The 21,745-nt window shown below is 42.9% G+C and overlaps 1 protein-coding gene across 2 annotated transcripts in view; it reads right to left on the bottom strand.

Annotated features, from left to right (window-relative positions):
- Positions 1-21,012, bottom strand: part of stim2b (stromal interaction molecule 2b) — a 66,964-nt gene extending 45,952 nt beyond the window's left edge. For both annotated transcript variants that reach the window (XM_041031238.1, XM_041031239.1), the window contains exons 1-2: positions 19,783-21,012; positions 4,441-4,571 (exon numbers count right to left, since the gene is read on the bottom strand). In XM_041031238.1, coding sequence (XP_040887172.1) covers positions 4,441-4,571; positions 19,783-19,915 — 264 coding nt within the window. In that variant the 5' untranslated portion in view covers positions 19,916-21,012. The remainder of the gene's footprint in view (positions 1-4,440; positions 4,572-19,782) is intronic.
- Positions 21,013-21,745: the final 733 nt, after the last annotated feature.

Here is a 21,745-nt window from a genome sequence, read left to right as displayed (position 1 = left end):
TGATGGTTACATGAGCAGATCTGTGTATGAAGCTAGAACCAGGAGGTGAACGGCTTAGCTTTGCATAATGAAAGGAAGCAGGGCAGACAGCTTGCCTAGCTCTATAAAGTTAATAAATATGCCTATCAGCACTTGTGAACATACTGTATCTCATTTGTTTATTCCATACACTAACAGAAATGTAAAGACAACAAGATATGGTTTTAACAGACTGTGTACAACACTTTCCTACCAACCAGCATCTGAGATAAAACATATTAGAGGCATTTTTTAGCATATTCTTTTCACTTGGAAGACAGCCAGGCTAGCAGCTTGATATCACTTGACTTAAGAGAAAAAATATGTGTTTTTATAATTTGGCTGATCCAACCCTTTAATGCACAAGTTCTTTTCAGAGCAGGAGGCTGTAAATAAAGTCCCCCTCTAGAACATTCCCAGACAGATCAACAAACACCTTCGAGAACCTTCTGAGATTCCTGCTTTCTATAGATGCAGCCGAGACGCTCTGATCATACTAACCTAAACACAAGCAAGACATATATACAGTGTGCTTGCACAGATGTAGAACTCACATGCAAGCCTAATTTTTCCACCAAGATGTTTTGCATGGCTTGTCAAGCACTAATAAAGCACACACCCGTACAGCAGCAGCGCCATCGCCCCCTACTGTGATGTGGGTTGGGTTCTTGCAGTTTCAAAGTGATGCAACATGATCCAACACGAGCGTCTCCTTGGCAGACGGGCAGCACGCAGCCCAGCACCCACGAAAAGAGGACGTGCACCTGCCGTCCCCAGTGTCTGTGCTCAGCAAAAGACCCCTCAAACGTCACTCAAAATGCCCCGACGACACCCAGACTCACACAGTAATCAGAGACAGGATTATGTCTTAACAGGATTACAGCTGGGTTTGATTCCTAATAAAATTCTTCCACAGCGGTCAAATTACAGATACTTTTGGAAGACAGTAAAAAAAAGTGATTACTTTTGGTTTTGAGACTATAAATACACATCAAGAGGTCCACCATTCCTGTTTGTATTTATTTAGACTGCTGTGGAAGGAGGAGGGGTGGAGGGGTGGGAAGACTCTGCGGTTTGATCTGAGGCCAGCTTCAGGGGTGGCAAATTCTTTTACACAACTACTGCAACTATCATATAATCATGACAGTATATGATAATGTTAATAAAAGCACATTGTGCAACTCACAAACTGCCAAAATCTACCTTTTGCCCTCATCAAACCGATTGACTCTGACAACGGATTCTATTTGCTTGCTTCCCTTAAGGACTGTTTGCGATCTGCTATGACTCTGTGCTCCAGATATCAACTTCAAAAGCAGCCAAAGCCTTTCTTGTTCAACACGCTGACTGATAACTATGTGACGTGACATGTAGTTGTAAAGGGAACTGAGATACTTGTTGGCCTCACCACTTCCTTGTTTGCTCTCACTGCTTCACCACTCCACAAAGAGTTTCAATATGTTTTGTGTGTGTGTGTGTGTGGTCCATTACAATTAACTGCAGGACCCAGTGGTGAAGCAGTTAATGAAACAGCATAATCTAGCTGGTGGAAGTTAACCCAAAGGTAGACTGAAATTTGAGAATACTAACTGGACACACACACACACACAGTTTGTCATGGTGACACGTGAACGTAATGTGAATGTAATGACGCGAGGTGGAGGTGTTTTTAGAGCTCATTTTGTTGTAGCGACTCGCGTCTGGGACTCAGCAACCAGTGAATTATCTGTGTATGCATGTTTTATGCATGCACGATACAAACTGTGAATCACAGGTCAGGGTCAACATGCCTGTGAGGATTAATTTCCCTGTAACGTAGCAACACTGATTGTGGTTTAGTTACAGAGGAATTTTAAAGGTAAAACTAATTTTACATTTCAGAGCCACCAGGAAACTCACAAACTGATAAGGTTGTTTTTTTTCTTTGGTTATTTTAACAAACTGATTGTGTTATCTAAAATAAGGTTCACTAAAGCTAATAAAATAAAGTGCTTCAGATCTTAAGACCTAAGAGGATGGTGACACAACAACATGCCAGTGGTTCATTCCTGCATTTCTTGAAAATATATATGACAAATTACCAGCAATCAAAATACCATAAATGAGCGTGAAGCTACTTAGTTCGCCGCTAAAATTCCTGGCTAAGTGGAAGAGACTTACAAGGTCACTAGACACAAAGCAGAAAGACGCCACCTCCGTCTAAAGATGCCTGAACAAAGACAAACCAAAAATATGGTCTTTGTCTTGCTGGGCTTTTTCCTTGCTGAAGAATGTGAAGACTACATGTACAATGGCACAACTGTGCTGCAGGTTTCAGCCCCATTAACACACAGACAATCTAATGCTGCCTTGAATCCCTTTAAATATGGGTTTTCTTATCATTGTCACTGCCACCATACACAGTAGGAAAAGCAGGAAGTGCCACAGGGATTTTTGTTGGCTGAGTGTAAGGTTTCGTCCACGTGGCAAAGGGGTGAGTGGATGATGAGGACCTTGCCCCCGAAGGCCAGATGAGGCCTGATGCACCCTGACCCGAAGATGCCTCACCCTCTCTCTCGACCTTTCATTACCCATAACTGTGTCACTCATCACTGCCAGAAAGTGTTTTTTTTTGTTTCTTAGTCACTTTGAGTAGCCAGTCTGAAGAAATTAATTGTTAAATGGCTGCACAGTTTCTTTGTTTTTCCTTCAAGCAAAAAAAAAACTTTACATCTGTCAGAGTGAGGGTGAAACCAGTGATTTCACTTAATATCAGTCAATCTACGAAAATCCGTTTTAGTGCTCCCCTCAACAATGGCCCTTCTCTCAATTAAACTGATAGACAGCCACTAATTCATGTTATGAAACCCTGCACCCACTGCCACTGGAGCACAGAGAAGAAGCTTGGAAATCCTTAGTGATGAGCGACGGCCAAAAACAACTCAGGTTTTCTGCTGGGAAGAAGCAGACACGACTCACTTCCCTTATAAAGACAAAGGGTGAAAACGGGGCAGGAGGCTCTGGGTAACACACTCCTATACAGTGCGTACAAGAAGCGGGGCTACATGCACAGACACACATCTCCTTAATGTGGGCCGGGGGCCAGTTCTAACACTGCAGCTCTCAGGGGTCTTTAGACAGGACTCATATAGGGTGCAGCTTTTTACTGAGGCGCCACCGCAGGGCTGAAGGGTATAACTGTTTCTCACACCAGCACTTCTCAGCCAGTTAAAAATGACTTCTGCCAACACACACACACACACACACACACACACACACACACACACGCACACACAGAAAATGTGACCAGGGTCCCGAGTGGTTTCTTTTGAACGTAAGAGGTCGTTGATTACCAAGAGACGAACAGGGCACGGCAGGTCAGAGTGCTCTCAGATGTCAGTCCTAGCCTTCTAGTCACTCACAGAAACCTGTCCCTTCCCTCTCCAGACCCCCCACCCGCACACAAACACACACACACAAAAAAGACACACTACTAGGGTCGCTACTGACACACTGACTACTGAAACTTTACAACAACTTCATGGTTCTTTAGATCTGAAATCGCAAATAAAGGCCTGTCAACTGCTAATCATACATAGTGAAGGGCAGGATGGTCATGTGAGCATGTATACCTGTGTGTATGTTTTTGTGCATGCATGCATAGAAACTAAAATCCTAACTAACTACAAACATCAAAACTTTCAACATTTTTTTAACTTCAAATTTTAGAACAATGTCTTCAAACACCCCTCTGGATATATGTGTGTGTTTCTGATGATGTGTCACACTGTCTGAAAAGCTGGCTCTTTCCTCTGATGACTAACTGCTAAATATTAAAAATTAATTGACTATTGGCACAGCTACGAACCCTGACCCACTGCTACAAGCTGTTAGTCACTGTTTGCATTGTAAACTAAATATTTACTTGTGTGTGACGATTCACTTTCAGAGGTGACAGGCAAGTCTTCTTGTGTCAACACTTGAAGCGTTTACAAGCCGTTTGGTTTAACGAAAGTAACGATGAAAGAAATACTGGATTCTTGCAGAGAAGGTAACGTGAGAAAGCACGTAATAGCAGTCTAAGAGTCACAATGTGGGAACTACAGCATGACAGCCAATCACTTTCCAACAACAACAGCATTCAAATTTCACAGTCATTAAGCTACAGGTTTGGTCCTCTTATTTTTGCTTGTGATCCCTCGAAGTGAAGCAATGTCTACTCGTGACCCTTCATTACACACTGTGGCTGTGGTGTGGACATGAATTGAACCAAAGATTTAATTTTTCTTCCTCCTAAAGTATTCTTAAAGACCTGAAGAGTTAAAATCATTCCTATCCATGAAATCTTCTGGTGACCACCTCAGATTTAGTTTGGGAGCCCCTCAGGATGGTGGCTCACATGCCTCATCAACACACTGAACCTGAACATCAGCTAAAGCTCACCTCCACACTCTCGTTGACCTCTATTCCCCCGTCATTGTCGTCGTCCAGCTGCTTGTGGATGTGCCGCAGCGCCTCCAGACTGAAGCGGTCGGCCTCGCCCATGCATGGCGGCATCACTAAAAGACAAGGGTCTGCCGGGGGACAAAAAAAAAATAAATAAATCAGGTGAAAGATGAAGGGTCAGGAGAAGGTGAAAAAGCACCCAGAGGTAGTTTACACAGTGATCACATGTCCAGTTACTACGTGTCGGAAGCAAACAGATTAGCAATTAGCATAATTCCTCATTTTTGTGTCACTTTTAGTTACAACACTATTTATACTTCTGTGTGGATGAAGTCTCAGCAAACAGTGGTTTCCAGTTGAAGGCTGCAGCACAAAGAAACCCCCGGTTTTGCATGATTGTAAAGATGCGATGATGCTTAAACACGTACTTGTGATGATAAAGTCTCTGGTTTTTAATAACAAAGAATATTAAGATGAAAGTCTCCCTCACGTAATAGGATACATTTTCCTCCTGAGTGCCCCCCACCCCCCGCCGCACAGGCTCTTTGCGCTAACATGGCTCTACCCACCTTCAGGGGCATGACCACACCCGCCCTCCAGGCATTTACTGAAATGCACTCCACTGTCTTGTGTGATTTGGAATGAGGACAAGTTGTGAAATGAGTTTTGAAACAACTGTGCTCCCACCAGGAGAACTCCTTCAACATTACGTTACTCCAATCTGAGTAAAACAAGTTCACCTTAGTCTAATAACCTGTATGTCCCTGAATGGCTTCAACTGCCACCCTAGAAAAAAAATTGTCCTAATTTGAAAAGACCAACAGACAAATTGGTAAAAACCCTAATATTTTCTGGTCCTTAGCATATAAAGCCATTTCTCAGCAGCTCACAGTCCACTCATTGCTCCTGCTGCACTCTGTCGTGTGCTGTTGTCATCCCTGCGGCGCCCCCAAGGCGCCGCCTCCCTCCCTGTGGATTTTATACAGTCCCCCTCCCGTCCCACTGGGGATGTGAGCCCATTGCTTCCAGCCTTCCAAGCAATGGACAGTTTGAGCTGGCCAGGTGCCAAACTGTCTCAGTGGAGCCACAAAACACACTCACACTCACACACACACACTCACACACACTCACAGATCTGAACAACCACAGAAACAATAAATCATATGCAAACACACATATACAGACATCTACAAGCTCAAAACCACATTTTAATAAGATTTAACTCACAATCCTAACGACCACTCTATGCACTGGATACAAAACCTATAGCGAGTTGTGTAAACTATGAGTCCGAGTCATGACAAGGCCTTTGTCGAGGCCCAACACATAATGATGCTCCCTGTTTGGCAACAGTTTCAGGTCAAACACACGGCCACACAGCAGCTGAGACAGACACAACAACACCCTGACAACAACTAGACAGCAACATGCACCCAAACACATGTATCAGGCTTTTAATGGCTGTCTGCAATGTGTAGTGTTTCTCAGAGGAGGAGGATGGTTAGAAAGTCACATTATAGGGTTAATAGTGCCCACTCCATACATTTTCTGGCAGCTCAAAGAGAAAAGAAAGCGGAAAAAACAGAAATTATACAAATAATCTCACGCTGTTGAAGCAAGGGTTCATTTTATTATTTCGGGAAACACTTTTTCGCTTTCTTGCCAAGATTGATAGCCTCCCACTCTCAGAGAGCGGCAGAGATCTTCACATCTAACTCTCAGCAAGAAGACCTAAATTCCTACTATTCTCTTCGGTCCTCTCTTAAGAGTTTCAGACTTTATTTGAAACAAGCATTAACATTAACTGCTGCCCAATTCTGCGAAGTAAAAAGTTGCAAGTAAATCATAACGATTTTGGATGCATGTTCGAAAAAAAGGCATATGCATGAGGATGTGTAGCATATAGGCAACCATGGGGCAGTTTCTTTGGGTTTTTGATGTAGGATCTGTTTACTGAAACAAGACTTGACACGTTAGTCATAGAGCTGCCACTTGGCAATCCACATAAGGAGCTATTTGATTGGATATATGCCCGGGCTAAGTTTGGATGAGAGGACACTTGGGAGGATGTCTGTGTCAAATGAAGAGACCAGCACTGGCAAAGGTGAGTGGACTGATCTACACGACTACTGAACAGCAAAAGTGATCATTTGTTCCTGAGTAAACAGATCCAGTTGGATGGAGGAAGAGAAACCACTGTGGCTTTAAAATCTGCACTTGTTAAAATGATGTTGTGTACTGTACAAAATATTTGACTAAGCTGCTGCAATTAGAAAATCACCAGCTAGTTCCTGGTAGGGCAACATGCTGTGAGCCAATCAAGAAGTGGCCTCTTTGACCTCTGGTAAACTGCCTTGTGTACACGTGTGCACACACCGTAATGCCTCTAAACAAAGTACACTGCAAAAATAGGAACAAACCAAACATAGAAAACTCCAAACACTCAAAAAAACCACAACATTTCAGTTTTCAGCCTCAGCTGTCTCTCTGGACAGAAAAGTCTATCTGTTAACAACAGGAAGTATTGTCAACATAATAAAGCTCTTTCAGATTAGCGTCGTTTCAGCAGTGTCCATCTGTGTCCTGTCAAAAAGCATCTGATGCTTGAGAACAAGTTACATAATGCATTTGCTTAGCTGGCCAGGGCAGTTTACATAGCCTGCTGTTTGCATAACCTGCATATCTATTCGGCTGTTTGGTTATTTAAACAGGCACAAAACTCAAATACTTTACTGGTGTTTTACCTATACACACAGATGCAGCTGCACATGCTATTGTGGGTCCCACTTTAACTTTTAGTCTCTGTTTTGCAGAGACTTCAGAACTGATAACAGCATACTTTCACAAACAACCTTCAATGATGTTGATCTCTTTTTATTTTCAGTTCCTTCTATACTAGTGGCCTAATTCTGTTCTACTTGTGTGCAGAACCCTTCATGAACCGACTTATCTTCTGAAGCTCAAAGGAGGAAAAGATAATTCTGAGATAAAACAAAATAAAACAAAAAAAAAACCCCATTGTCAATCTCTGACAGTATTTAGGCTGGCCCACCTGGTGTGCAATTCAGAAATATGACAGCACAAGCCTTTCCTTCCCAGGTGTCCTATTTTTCAGTATGTCTGAGTATGTTTAGGGACAGTTGCGAGTACTACAATGAGGAACCATGTGACAGGAAGTGGCTGTCGGTGACCCCCAGCGTTCCAGGGGGACGCACGCGAAATCAAAAACAGACGGGAGAAGTGGTCCCAAAAGATGACAAAATTGGAAAGCACTGGGTTATTTTTAACCCATCAGGCTTCCAGTTGTCAGGATGTAAAAGCTCAACAATGGCAGAGGTCTCCCTTGCTCAAACACGCACGCAGATGTTAAGTACACACTCGCACGGGGCAAACACAAACAGGAAAGCAGCCGAACAGTAATTCACGTCGCTATAACTCAAAAAAACGTGTGCAAGCTGTCACAGAGTGCGACAGGTTTGGTTCAAAAGAATCTGATAACAAAAGCATTTAGCTGTCAGCTGCTTCCTTTAAAGTGAATTGCAGCACTTCAAAATAGCTTCTCCTTTTTTTTTTGCACATTATATGCATGTCATTAAGACAGTTCTGTCTTTATTTTTACTAAAAGTTGTTAAGTAAGTGACAGGAGAAGCAGAAAAGGAGGAGTGTGTGGTGTCTGATGTGTTTACTGTGACTTTTTGGGGACTTCCTTGAACCAGGTCCCTAGTGACACACAGACACCATGTTTATGCAGATGAATAGATACAGAAGACCCAACTCCCTAACACGACTAAATTCTGAATGTATGGTCTGTTTAAATGTTATCAAAACGATGTCTTCACCGAGTGACAGATACAGCGAACATTTTTTGGAGTTAATCCCACATACACTGTCCTGCTGCCTGAAATACTGGCCTAACACCAAATGTGAATTAATCATGCGGCTGAAAATAGTCCCCAGTAAATGCACTGTTTCCTCCTTTTTGAGAAAAGTAGTTTGCTAAATCTGCTACAACCCAAATGTTTAAGGAAATGGCTTAACCTTTCTTAAGAAAAAGGAAATTATAAAGTTCAAATTTGTAAAGATCTGAGTCTTTAGTAGGAACAAAAAGGCTCGTGGCTGAGTACCAGGGGCAGGGTAGGCAAGTTGGAAAGTACTGAGGGATTTCTTGATAATAATAATAATAATAACATGACTTATGACACAATGAGCAAAATTAAAAGGAACTGGTGGAGACTGACTGGCTGAGTTTCATGGACTATTTTAATGGACTTCTTAGAAAATGCACTGAAGGACATTTCACTTTTTACAAAAAAAAATACTCTTTTCTGAAAATTCAGTGTAAGAGTATCATTGTCCAAACAACATCACAATCAACAATACCCCTGCAAAGTCTGAAGTCCACTGGATGAGCAGTTGTCGAGAAAACAAATACAGACAAACAGAGATTTCTCCATTTTGGGTTACTGTAACACACAAGATGCCAGGCAGACTGTAGAACAAGGAAAAAAGTTTGTGATTTCCAGGCAGATCTCTGACACCAGTCAGCTTCCTCAAAGCTGCTGGGGGACTCTTGGATATACTTCGGGGCACTGCACACACTCAGTCTTGAACCTGTTATTTGCTACATGAATCCTGCTGCTCTGATGTAACAACAGCGGTTACAAGTCAAGTTTAGGACTGACTGACTCTCGGCTCTCCAGCCATTCTGTACAGCAAGGTACACCCGCAGTACACGTGTCTTAGATCTGCTGACACGGCACCAAGCTCTTATCAGCTTTCACACATCCACAATGTGTGTTTATCATCTGGATGATAAATAACATGTTAAGTATATTCTTACAAATTTCTGCATTTCATTTTATTGTTGCCCTGATCAGCCACGAGTTACTGTAGACAACCTTTGCTCCAGGGTGCACCTCACATGTCTGCCCCCCCCCCCCCCCCCCCCCCACCCATCCTGTGATCACTTCAGTCTGTGTGTCTTATGAATGCAGCTAGAAATAAAACAAAAATTCTAATTGCACTGCATTCAATGCACCGATCAGATGCTCCTAATCACGTGAAAGTGGGGAGAGGGGGGAGGAACGTGATGTCAGTGTGTACCTGACTCGTCCCCTGCAACCAGCGCCCATATGGCAGTGTCATAAGTCAAGCTGACGGGTCAGTATTAAAGGCAAGTAAATAAAGCTTCTGGAGAGTCTACCATTTCAGCTCATCAGCAGCCATTAATAAGACACAAATATCATTAGCCGCCTACAAAATGCCACCAGCTTGTGCAGAGAGAGTCAGAGAGAGAGAGAGAGAGAGAGAGAGAGAGAGAGAGGTAGTTACATGAAGAGGAAGAAACAAGATACAGAAAGTGTTTGTATGTTACTCTCAGTTTGCACAGGCTGTTAAAATGGACACGTCAGGAGCGCACATTTAAAAACTGGTTTTCTTATTTAACACAGTGACACAGGAAACTCCGAGAGGCTTTAAGGAAGTTGACCAGCAGGAGGGAAAGAATCTGACAGAAAGCAGCAAATATCTCTGAACAAAGATAAAATAAGTGCTTTCTCTGTCTCGATGCCCGTGCAAAATAAAAGCTTTGCTTATTTGCCAGGCTCTGAGGTTATTGTTATGCTTGAGCTACTGCTATGCTGACAGGTGAGCTTTCTAACACCCCAGGGTGCCCTGGGGCATGACAGAAGAGCATGTTACTGCAAAATCATCAATAAGCAAACATAAGAGCACAGTGCCACACACAGACACATAATTACCCCATTTCCCACACGGGAGCCAAACCTTTTTAACCACCCGCACCTATGAACACGATTCAGATCCACCTACGCAGAGTCACATTTCCAGGCCAAACAAAGTCTTGCGAAGCCACTAAGCTACGTGGGTCCAGGCTGCAGACGTTAAACATGCCTCAACAAAACCTGCTCCAACCTGAGTTGGATTACCTTTGTTGCAATTACCTGAATGTAATAAGCCATGAGAACAACAGATTATGCAAACAGTACAGGTGGAGGTGGAGCTGGATCAGTTCAGGTGACCGTAGAGAAGGAAGCAAACTGATCACACAGGTCGTGCAGCTCTCCAGAGTCTCACTGTGTGTTTAAAGGTAGTCTGCAGTGTTTTGATGAATGGGTCCCTATTTTGATTGACAGAAACACTGACTGTAAACAAAACTGTAAAACAGTTCAAATACACACCAGATAAAAGCCTTCTACTCTCCTAGCTTTAATTCAGTATAGGGATAGTTTGTGTATGGCCTGTTGACCACAGTCATTTCCTCTGAAACAGGGCTATTCCTTGCCCATCTAAACCACCTTAATGGGCATCAGTAATCCTCTGCTTAGGCCACAGCTTCATAAAAAAAAGGAGGGAGGGCAACTAGAGCAAAACATGTGGAGGTTCACTAAGTCTGATCCAAAAACTTCCAGAAAAGGAGACGCTCCTTGTGCCTGGCCGTCCCTGGAATGTTTCAGTAACAGCCCCAAGCACGAGATGTGTGATGTATGCTGCCGAAAAGAAAAGCATGAGGAGAGAATGAAAAGACCAGAAGAGGCCGAGCACTCGCTTAATTAGCTGGCCCGTCCTCCGACATGCTCCTCTGAATGTAAGGTTAATGGATTATGGAAGGAAGAGATCACATCCTCGGCTTTAAAAGTTAACAATGAACAGTGAACATCATGATGAGAAATCAACACGCACTGGTCACATGTCGTAATAGGATCTGATGTCCTTGCACAATCAGTGAACATTTTGAAGAGCAGTCATTACAAGGCAAAATAAATCATTTCAATCTACTGATGCAAACAAGTGTACAGAACACAGATACTCGACAACCCCAACTGGGATTAAGTGTTCCTGCCTGTGACATGGCCTCAGGGAAGGAAAGCCGAGGGTTAAGACTTTCCCACTGGAAGCACTCTGCTTGGCTATAGTACCACATGTTCTCTAAATAAAACAATTAAATAAAATAATAAAAAAAAAAAACAGAAAAAAAAAACAAAAAAAAAAAAACAGAAACGTTATGTTTATATAAGCAAATAACAGCTATAATAATTTGAATCTTATTAGCAATTAAACACTTCAATTTCCAGTATTTAAAACAAAACAAAACACTATTTACACATCTGCATCTGACAACTGACAGTCTTATGATTTCTTTCGAATATGAAGGATCATATACGCAGCATCATATAAGCGGGTACGTTGTCATAAAACAAGCCCGGGCCTCATCAGTGGCATGAGAACCTTGAAAGGAAAATATCCACACCTTCAAAAGAAGCAGGCGCAAAGCAGCACACTCCTCTTACTCAGTGTAAGATTTATTATTACTCATGTTTACGTCCCCTTGGATCTTACATTGGCAGAGAATCGTTGAAGATTTGTGCAAACTGTAAACATCCGGACTGTCAAAATCCACTGCTCAGACCTTGGAAGGCCTTGGAAGAGAAAGATTTAAAGTGACATTTATGTGAAAGAAAGGAACAATGAGAACAGCATGTTCAAACTTTTACTACTACGTTTAAACCTGCACGGTTTGTCAAAACAAGTGTCCGTGTGCTCAGTGGGCAAGGACACACGCTTTTATTTTCACTTTGAAAAGTGGCACTACAAGGTAAACTTAATGGCTCTGGACACTTCCGTCACTGCACTTCGCATGGGAATGTCTCTGTAGGGCAATTTGTAACTGACAGCAGACAGCAGGCTTGACTCTTTGCCAGCTTCCTGTGTGTGTCTCTTCCTGCTTGACAGGACACTCGTGTGTTTTTGGACGTCAGTGTGGAAGCTAAGAATAAGTGACACACTTCAGACAATAGCAAGGTAATTAGTGACACCTATCAATCTGAAAATCGGAGACAGCCGGGTTTCCTCACGTGATACAACAACCGTGCTGAAGATAAACAACGGCAACACAATGACAGAATGTCAACATACTCAGCGAAACGATGCACTTAAGTGGAAATAAAGTACTTTAAAAACTAAAGCATCTTACTACAAAGCATAAGCTACTGTCTCTGACATGAAACAGAGCAAAACCAAACTGTGCGCAGACAAAAGGCCTAAACCTTTACCTGACCTCTGACCTATTTGTTACTGGAGACGCAGGAGAAGCAAGCAAATGAAAGTTCTTCTGTTAACAGGCCCTTTGATGTGTAATTCAAACTGGGCCCAGTTTGGACCAGATCAAGTCAAGGTCAAGTGTCTCCTGAGAACTCACCTGTCGGTCGGGACATGCTACTGTTAGCAGCGCTAAGACAAATCAGCAGTCAACTCACTACAGTCCTCCAATGTCCAATCAAGAGCAAAACAAAAACCAAAACAATGAGGGGAACACTTAAATGCCCCGTGAAGCTGAGGAGAATTAGCCTTGGTAATATGACCAATTTCACATTACACACAGTTCTTAGACCTAGTGTTAATAGAAAAAATATGTCTCAAAGCAGCTTTACATTAAGTGTCAAGTCATAATTTCGCTCTCACAAGCATCAAGAGCATCAGAGGAGAAGAACATGAGCATGAAAGCAAGTTTCTTTCCTCCAGGTTTCTTCATTAATTGCCTCTGCATCTGAGTCTCTATGTTATACCTGGTGTCAGTTTAAATTAGCTGTAAATTATTTGTAAATTAATTTGTTATGAGCACAAGTCAGAGCAAGAACGGCGGTGGAGACAGACTTGAGAGGGGACAGCATACCAAAGAAATCCACACCGCTCCTTGCCCCTCGTGCCCAGGCCACCACGTCACGTGCCCTCTGCTAAGGGAAAGTCCCTGAAATCAGAGGGGACTGCTCCGCATGTCCAAAACCTAACTTTAAATCCCTCTCATATATATATATATATATATATAGATCTAAATTTCAATGGTGAATCGGGCGTAGACATAACATCTCTTGGCTTATTTTTCTTTCCTTACAATGTGAAATGTTCATTTTTTTTTCATTAACTGGACAGTAACTGACCTCCACCAGTAGCCTCACACTGGAAAAAAGACTGAATTAAATCTTTAAGATGTAAATCTCTTAAATCTCACAACAAATAAATCTGAAGATTTCATTTGCAGCGCTGAGGAAACTAATGCTTCAGTAAATACATCTAATTAGGCAGGAAATGACATGCAAAGCGAGAAAGCCATGGTGACAATTTTAGGCTTCCATGAAGGACATGGCATTGGCTTCTTCCTGTGTTAAGGTGACGAGTATTATCACAGCAGGATCCCAACCTCGTAACAGGACGAAGCTGTGACCCCTATCAGCCTTTTATTCTGAGAACGTGTTGTTTTATGCTTTAGGGATAAATTCACAGCCACTTTTGCAATTAATTCATCACGTGGTCTATAAAACATCAGAAAACTGTGAATAATGGCCATCAAAGCCAACAGTGGTATTTTCAAATTGCTTGATTTATCCGACCAGCAGCACAAAACCCAAACATTTAATTATATATAAACCAGACTAAAGTGGCAGATTCTCACACTGGAAAAACGATAAAAAACAGCAACTGGTTGGCATTTTTTCCTTAAAAAGAGATAAAATAGTTGGCAATTAATCTTCTGTCAGTCAACTAACTGATGAATCAAACAACCGTTTCAGCCCAATGCTTGTACCCAACTACGTTCAACCTACTGAAAATACTTAAAAACAGAGGAAGTGATAAAAAAGGGAACTTAAATGCTAAAATGCATTTGCATATGTACATTACTGCATGTTTTTCTTTCCTGTCTATGGGCATGTAGCGTAGCTCATGCATCACGAAGGGCTCACCAAGCCAACAGCCCGAGCACTGCCAGCTGGGGGGGATCAACACCTTAAAGAGTTGTGGACCAAGACAACAATAGCTCCCCCCCTCACCACCCCTGGGCTGGGTAGGGCAGACAGTGCTGCTACTGTAGGCCACTCGCTGCAGGAAACACTGTACAGCTGAGCACAGTGACCTACATGTCTTGCGGAGGCTTTCTGCACGAGTGAATCAGCGTACTGGCTGCCAGTGTTGTCTGCTTATGAATGAATTATCTGGAACACACTGGTGTGTGCACGAGAGAATCGAGAATGTAAAACAAGGATTTGTTCCAGTCCCGCCTTTGACTTATTTGCCGCTGATGCAGGCGTTTGAGGAGAAGCAGTGTGACTTTCCTCATGAGGACGACAGAACAATGGAATTAATGTGGAGTAAAAGATATTTTAATAAAAAAGAGAAGCAAACCAACAACGAAAAGAAGATTAGTTCCTCAGTGGGGATTAGTAACATAGCAAATGACCACATGTCAGTGAATCAGGTCATTGATTGTCTCAGCTCTTGTTAGAAAACTCCAGTGTCTGCTCGCTGCCACTGCTGGTGACTGTGGGTACAGTGGAGTAAACCATTAAATAAAGCCCCATTATGTCTCTGGTGAGCCCAGCTGAAAGTCAGACTGGCTCAGTGCCGCGCTGACAGAAACGCTCTGAACCCGCCATGTCAATGACAGTACTGGGTCAGCGGCAACCACAACAGGGAGCATGATGGAAAACGCACATGGAAAAGTTCACCGGCAGCTTCATAAATACAGAGGAGGGGTCGGCCTGTTTGGTGACGGGCCTCATTAAGTTGGATCACAGTCCTAAAGCCCCTGATTGAGATGGGCAGCAGCTGTCCACCTTTGGGGAAGCCGACGGAGCAACTGAGGGGCGTCAGAGCGGCGACGAAACAGCGGCTACAACACTTACAACACAACCAAATAGACAAACGCACTAAAAATACTCAAAACACAAACAAAAACACACAGTAAATAGTACAGACGACAGCAGAAGTGTTTCCACCGATAATATAAAATATTTATTGGTGCAGCTTTGAGCGAGAAAATGCCACTGTTGTCTAATGGTCATATTAGTTGAAATGTGTTTAATTCCCTTCTCATAGACGTGGATTTTCTCACAGTTGGCTGCAGAGTTCTGGTGAAGTTTGATGTCTGAAGCACAAAGTCATGATTTTATTTATTTATTTAATCATTTATTTATTTATTTATTTTTTTGGCTCATGAGGAGCCCTTCAGAACAGCCTGTTCTAGTCAGAGAAAGGAAATGGCTTTGCCTGTTGAGCTGTAGACTACAGAACCAGGACATTATGACTCGCTCCATGTTCACACTGACACCGAGTCACTATTAGCCCCCAGAGCAAACCCAAAACGCGCTCCAAGGCTCCGACACCACAGTAAATAAAAAGTCTGCCTTTCCTCAAGCGAGTGTGTGTTAGTTTGATAGAGCAGGGATCAGACAGCAGTGATGGAGGTATCACAAAATGCAAATTCCTGTGCCTCCCGCAGTACTTAAGCAAGCATTGGCGAGATAGGCAAAAGCTGAACCTCCTTTCCAAACAAATCCCTTTATTAATGCAGTCACTCTGCTTTGAGATAGCCAATGTCACCTCTGATTTAGCGACATAAACACGGCGATATTCAGCAAATTCTCTCTGAACTTGAGAAAACCTCGAAGGAAATCCGACAGTTAAAGATCCGTCAGTAGGGTGTGAGAAAGACCTCCTCATGTTTGCTTTACCACGTTTGAGTCTGTGTAATTTAACCTACAGCAGACTGTCTCTGCATCTGTAAGTTACATAAAGCGTATGCTAAATGGGGGCCCTGTATCTGAGACAACTATCATCCAGCAGGCACATTACTTGAGAACGAGATGTCCCTTGCAGGCAGAGGGAAGGGCTTTGTTTGTTGTAACGCCAAACAAGCTAAGTACACAACACTATTAAAACAGGAGAAGACCACGTTCACATTGCCACTCAACCGACCCCCCGTACAAACACCTCACTCCCTTTTTATTTATTTTTTTAACAGGTTGTGTGAACTGTCAGAGAAAGTCTATTTTAATTTCCTTGCTGAGGCTGTATGTATGTGATTTATGATTCCCACTTGTTTTCTCCTGCTCTGAAGTAGGCTCATGTTTTAAAACAACATTCAGCTAGATACATACTGCAGAGTTACATCAAACCAGGAACTCCGCACAGATGAAAAAGGGCCACAATGAGGAACAAGGTTTTGTTGGTGAGGACTAAAACCTGAAGCATCATGTCACTTTAACTCAAACGGACTGTAAAATGAGTTTATCACCACCACAAAAACACTGGTTATCTGTAACACCGACATCAGTTACCTCTCCAGCGCCTGATTCATCTTCGTCTTTTTTCACACATGAAGGAAAGACCCCAGAGACAAAAATCCGGTGGTTAATCAGTCACTTCTGATTTGAAATTTGCATACCTTTTCTCAGCAAAGGTATCAGCGGACGCTTACTGCAAATACAGCTCAATACAGCTCGCACAAATATGACTGCCAACTGTTAACTATGGGATGATAACTCTCAGAATAATTACTATCATATGACAAATCACATAAGCATGTATATTAAATAAAATCTTTACAGAGGTATAAAGGTGACAACTGCTCATATACCACAAATGGCACGCATCCATAGTCATCCTCCATCCCCATCCCCTTGCTGCAGCTTTCAGAAGCTTCTCTTAAACCCTAACCTGGTCTTTTGAAGCTCCAAAATCACAAGGGAGCAGTCTGGCCCACCAAATGTTAAATCTAACCCCCTCCAGCCTCACCCCCGAACCGCTCACAGCATGCTAAATGGCAGCTTTGAACCCTAAACTGCTTCGATGACAGCAGCCTCGACTCTAACCTCAATTACAGGGGCATGAAATTTCTTCATTACTGCTGAGCGTGTGTGGCAATTACAGGTGCAAACTGAACCCTGAGTGTGTGTATGCAAATAAACCAACAGGAATAAATCTTCATTCCCCAAGACAAGCACAACTTGGCGATTCTGCCTAATTTCTGATTGTGCAAACATCCCAGAGTAAGTGTTACTACTCACAGGTACCGTGAATGGTATCCTTAAATTGACACTACAGCTACTATAACAGATAGAACAAGCGGAGGAGAGCCATCAAGTCAGTGCGCTAAGTCAGTAATGTCATATCATCAGCCACCATTAGCCACCGGTCACACCAGACCAATTACAGCCACAGCAACAAAACGCATGAGTGCGTTCAACTGAGCAACCGTGTGTTTTGTTGACAAGGAAATCAGCTTTTCATTTGCAGGAGGAACAATGTGTTACGTCACCTCACATCTTTACATCAAGATTAGTTTAAGTGAATCATAGCAAAACAAACACAACTCAAGATTCGCTTAGAGCTTAATCTATACAAGACACACTGCATATACAGAAGCAACATGAACACACACACACACACAGACTTGTGTTTTCCTCGCCTGATGCCATGCCAGTGAAAAGGCAGCTGACCTTTCCAGGGAGCTGGCTGGGAAATGTGTAACGCCGCGGTCATGTTTACTGACACTGTATTAAGTCACCGCTATCTCTGCATCCACTACAGTTCATTGTTCGCGGGGAGAGAGGGCTGACATCGTCCCTTGGCCCATTTAACACTGTCGTGATGTTGTTGTGGAAAAGGGCAAGTGTGCTTTTGCCTTATTAATCAATATCGTCTATATCTCTGGTTTATTTTCAGGAGCTGCTTAACACTTGTAAACAGACAGTCATGAATGCTTAACAGCTGTCTGGGGTGAGGTTTATTGCTTTGTCCAACAGGGATGGACGTGTTAGATGAACATAAATATATAGATGAGAGTGCAGGCTTCCATTTACAAGGCTTTTTGTGTGTGTCAACAGTCGCAGTGCCTAACTATGTTCTGTCACTGTTGGCAGTACATTGAGTATTTGTGCAAACAGCCAAAAGTGTAAAAGAGTCAAAAAATAAACACTTGAAATTAACATTTTAAATTTGCCTCCTTGGGATCTCACTTAAAAGGGTAGTAAAGTTAAATGCTAATATTTGCATCAGCGACACCTTGTTTGCTTCGTCCTTGATAATTTGCCTGTGAGGGTATGTGAGCGGAGGAAAGTCAAGGATATCTGCTTCAGGTAAATGTAAAAACTAGGATGCGGTTTTGTTTTGTTCAGTTTGGAGCTCAGCTCACAGAGAGAGAAAACTTATAAAAAAAAGACTGACAAGTGCTTGAAAAGAGAGAAAGGGGCTTTAAGCACAACCATAAACAACTCTGTGTGAGGTTGTCAAAATACATTAGCGACAATGTCATTTTGAAAATATTTATATGAATGTCCTCTCCAGTTACATATTCACCACTTATTACGGACGCCTTAGGTACTGTTTGACCCTAACTATCAGTCCCTGTCAGTGACACTGAAGTATTCTCTGAGTGGATAAAAGCACAAGGTTTCCACTGTAAGAAAGAAAATATAAGGAAGTGGCTAAAGCAAAATGACACAGAAGTAACCACCACAAAAAGACTGAAACCTCACATGGACTTGAAGTAACTCAGATATCATCTCATCTGATTCGGTCAGACAGGTTAAAGTAGCCTTGCTCATGTGCTGTCAGACACACTATCACAAATATAAAACTTTAAATGCACAAGTAAAACAATGATTCATGAACAATGAACAAGTTTTTAATGGACCCACTGGTCGCATACTGTACATGTATGCCTACACACTGTACATGCATACACACCCACACACACACACTTGCACCTATACGTCAATGTATGAACTGTCATGAACAATATGCACAACAACACACCCATGTATCTGCACGCACTGTCTACACAGCTCCCTCCTCATGCATGGGCCTTTGTTTAACTTTGGCAATTAAGGCACCTGACAGACACAAAATCCTGTAAAATGATCAGCTAATCAATACTGGCTGGTCAAAATGCAAATAGATGGAGATCCTCCTCTCAGCAGGTTATGTCAATAGCGCAGTGGAGGGGGGTGGGGGGGGGGGGTCACCTGTGCCCTTCTGACAATGATCAGCATGAGTCAAAACACCCACCAATGTAAACACACTTCTTCTCCTTCTTTATAAGAAAGGACCTGTTATCATGTCATTTGCATAAATGGGATGTTTCTTATCAAGCCGCATGTGCACCATGCATAGAAAGATCTGCACGATTGGGCAAATCCGATCTGTGTTTTAGTCAATATCCTTGGTGACATTGAGCACCATTACAGTGAGGATGCATCCTGCATTCCTGTCATGTCATGCATTCCTCAGCAATGTACAGAGGGAGAGAGGAGTGAGGGGGAGGGGGGGCGACATAAAAATGCATCACTTTCCATTAAACCCCTGCGCAGGGCTTTCCTCGGCTTTCCCCGAGAAAGCCACTGGGAACAAGAGGGAAGGGGGGAGGAGGGTTGCGGGGGGGGAGCGCAGAAGGAGGAGGAGGAGGAGATGGTGGTGGTGGTGGAGGGGTAACACTGTACATGCGTAAATAAACTGGAGACACTTGTATCCGACATGGATTGCGCTTACCTGTGGTGGCTACATTTGCAGCATCAGACGAGTGGTTGGGTAGATCATTCGAGTAAGTGCACTCCAAGCCCAGTACCGCATAGATGACGAGTCCACGTAGCAATACATTCAGGACCTTGTGGATGTAACTCATGGTGGAAACGATGGGAAAAATCTAGTAATTCGTATCCGTGGGACTGGAGAGTGCGGATGGAGGTTTGAAGCACAGGGGGGCAATCCCGAAAAAAAAAAAAAAACAGGAATATGTCAGGTGCAGACTGAGGAGCACAGCAAGAGCCAGGAAAAAATAAAAAATAAATTAAAAAAATAAAAAGTCAGTCTTTTTTTTTTTTAATTGCAGAAGGAACAGGAATAGCGGTGTCACGAGAAAATGCACCAACTTAAAAAAAAAAAATCCCGCAGTAGACTTGTTTGCAAACCTACCGGCTAACAGCGAAAACAGAAGCTGTCACTGCTGTTGTCAGAAAACCTCACAGGAGCGTGAAAGATGCCCACGAAATAATAGTTCATCGTGAGTCAAACGGCAAAGCAAACTACTCTGAAAGAAGACCCCTTCAAACCAGAAAAAAGAAAAAGACAGACTAATAGCCTGTAATGGGTTTACTGGCTGTTCCTGTGGGGTGACTGCTGCAAGCTACGACAAGCGTGTCCCCCCATTTCTAATTTTATCAATTAAAAAAAATATATGTGTATACCGGCTGGCAAAAAAATAAATTAATTAATTAATTTTAAAAAAACCCGACCGTGTGGCGAATACAGTCAGCAAAGGAGCAAAGCACATGCAGCCTGTCTGAAGGAATCCCCTGTCCAAAACACCAACAGGCACACCACAGCAAAAAAAAAACAAAAAAAAAAAAACACGCGGATATCCGACTGCTTCAAATTAAAAACAAGTGCAGTGTTAAATCCTTACGTGGGCCTGTGAGTAGGAAGGAAACAGTCTCCGTACTTCCACGTATAGTATACAAACACCGGGGACAGCTTCAGCATACTGAACTCGCCGTGTCTCATAGGTCCGCCTCTTCATACGAAAGTAGCAAATCCCATTGCATCAAAAAAGAAAAGAAAGGAAAAGAAAAGAAAAGCCACATTCAGATCTTCTTCCTCCGTTTCTCCTAATCCTCGCCGTGCCGACCGCCGCACGACATGCGCCTCCTTTCCGAAGGTAAAAGTTGTTTTAAGTCAGCCTTTTCCGCGGCTCGCTGGGATACCGAGCTCTCCTGTCACATCAGCTGCTCCGCCGGCTGATGCAGACCAGCGGGGGGAAGGAAAGCCGAGCGGGGCGGAAGTGGGTATGCAAAACGGTTTGACATCAGGAGGGGAGTGAAGGAAGGAAGGAGGGGATGGAGGTCGGGGGACTTCAGGTAACACCAGCAAAGGTATTTGTTTTTGTTTTTGGGGAAACTGAATGGGGGCTTCTCCTCCTCCTCCTCCTCCTCCTCCTCATACAGTGCAAGCAGGTGTTTTCTTTTTGTTTGTTTTTGTTCGGCCGAGCTGGGGCTGTAATGGCTTCCTGAACTGATGCCAAAGCAGAGGAATCCTCCGCAGAAACTTGGAGGGTTTTTTTTCTTGTCGCGGTAATACAGAGTATTACAGTACACCTTCTTCATTGTTCTCCACTTCCTTACTCCGGGCCATCCAAGTCTTTTTCCTCCAGGTTGAGAGCTCTCATTGGCTGGACGGTCCCAACATGGCAGAGCCTGATTGGCTGGTCCAGACAGCGCTTTTGGTCTGGTTTAAAGAGGATCAACGCGGGAAAGAAAGAGATGTTAAAGGACAATGTCAATGTTTTATCGAAGCAATGATCTTGAATAAACCTTGTTCGTTACCTTAAAGCTATTTACTATTTTCTTTCTAAGGATAAGCACACTTAAAAAAATCTGCCCCCCACCACCATTATTATTATTATTATTATTATTATTATTATTATTATTAATAATAATAATAATAATAATAATAATAA

Source organism: Toxotes jaculatrix, chromosome 23 (genome assembly GCF_017976425.1).
Source record: "Toxotes jaculatrix isolate fToxJac2 chromosome 23, fToxJac2.pri, whole genome shotgun sequence".
NCBI classification, from domain to species: domain Eukaryota; kingdom Metazoa; phylum Chordata; class Actinopteri; family Toxotidae; genus Toxotes; species Toxotes jaculatrix.
The sequence above is the reverse complement of the archived record's forward strand: the minus strand, read 5'-3'. Positions and strand labels throughout refer to the sequence as shown.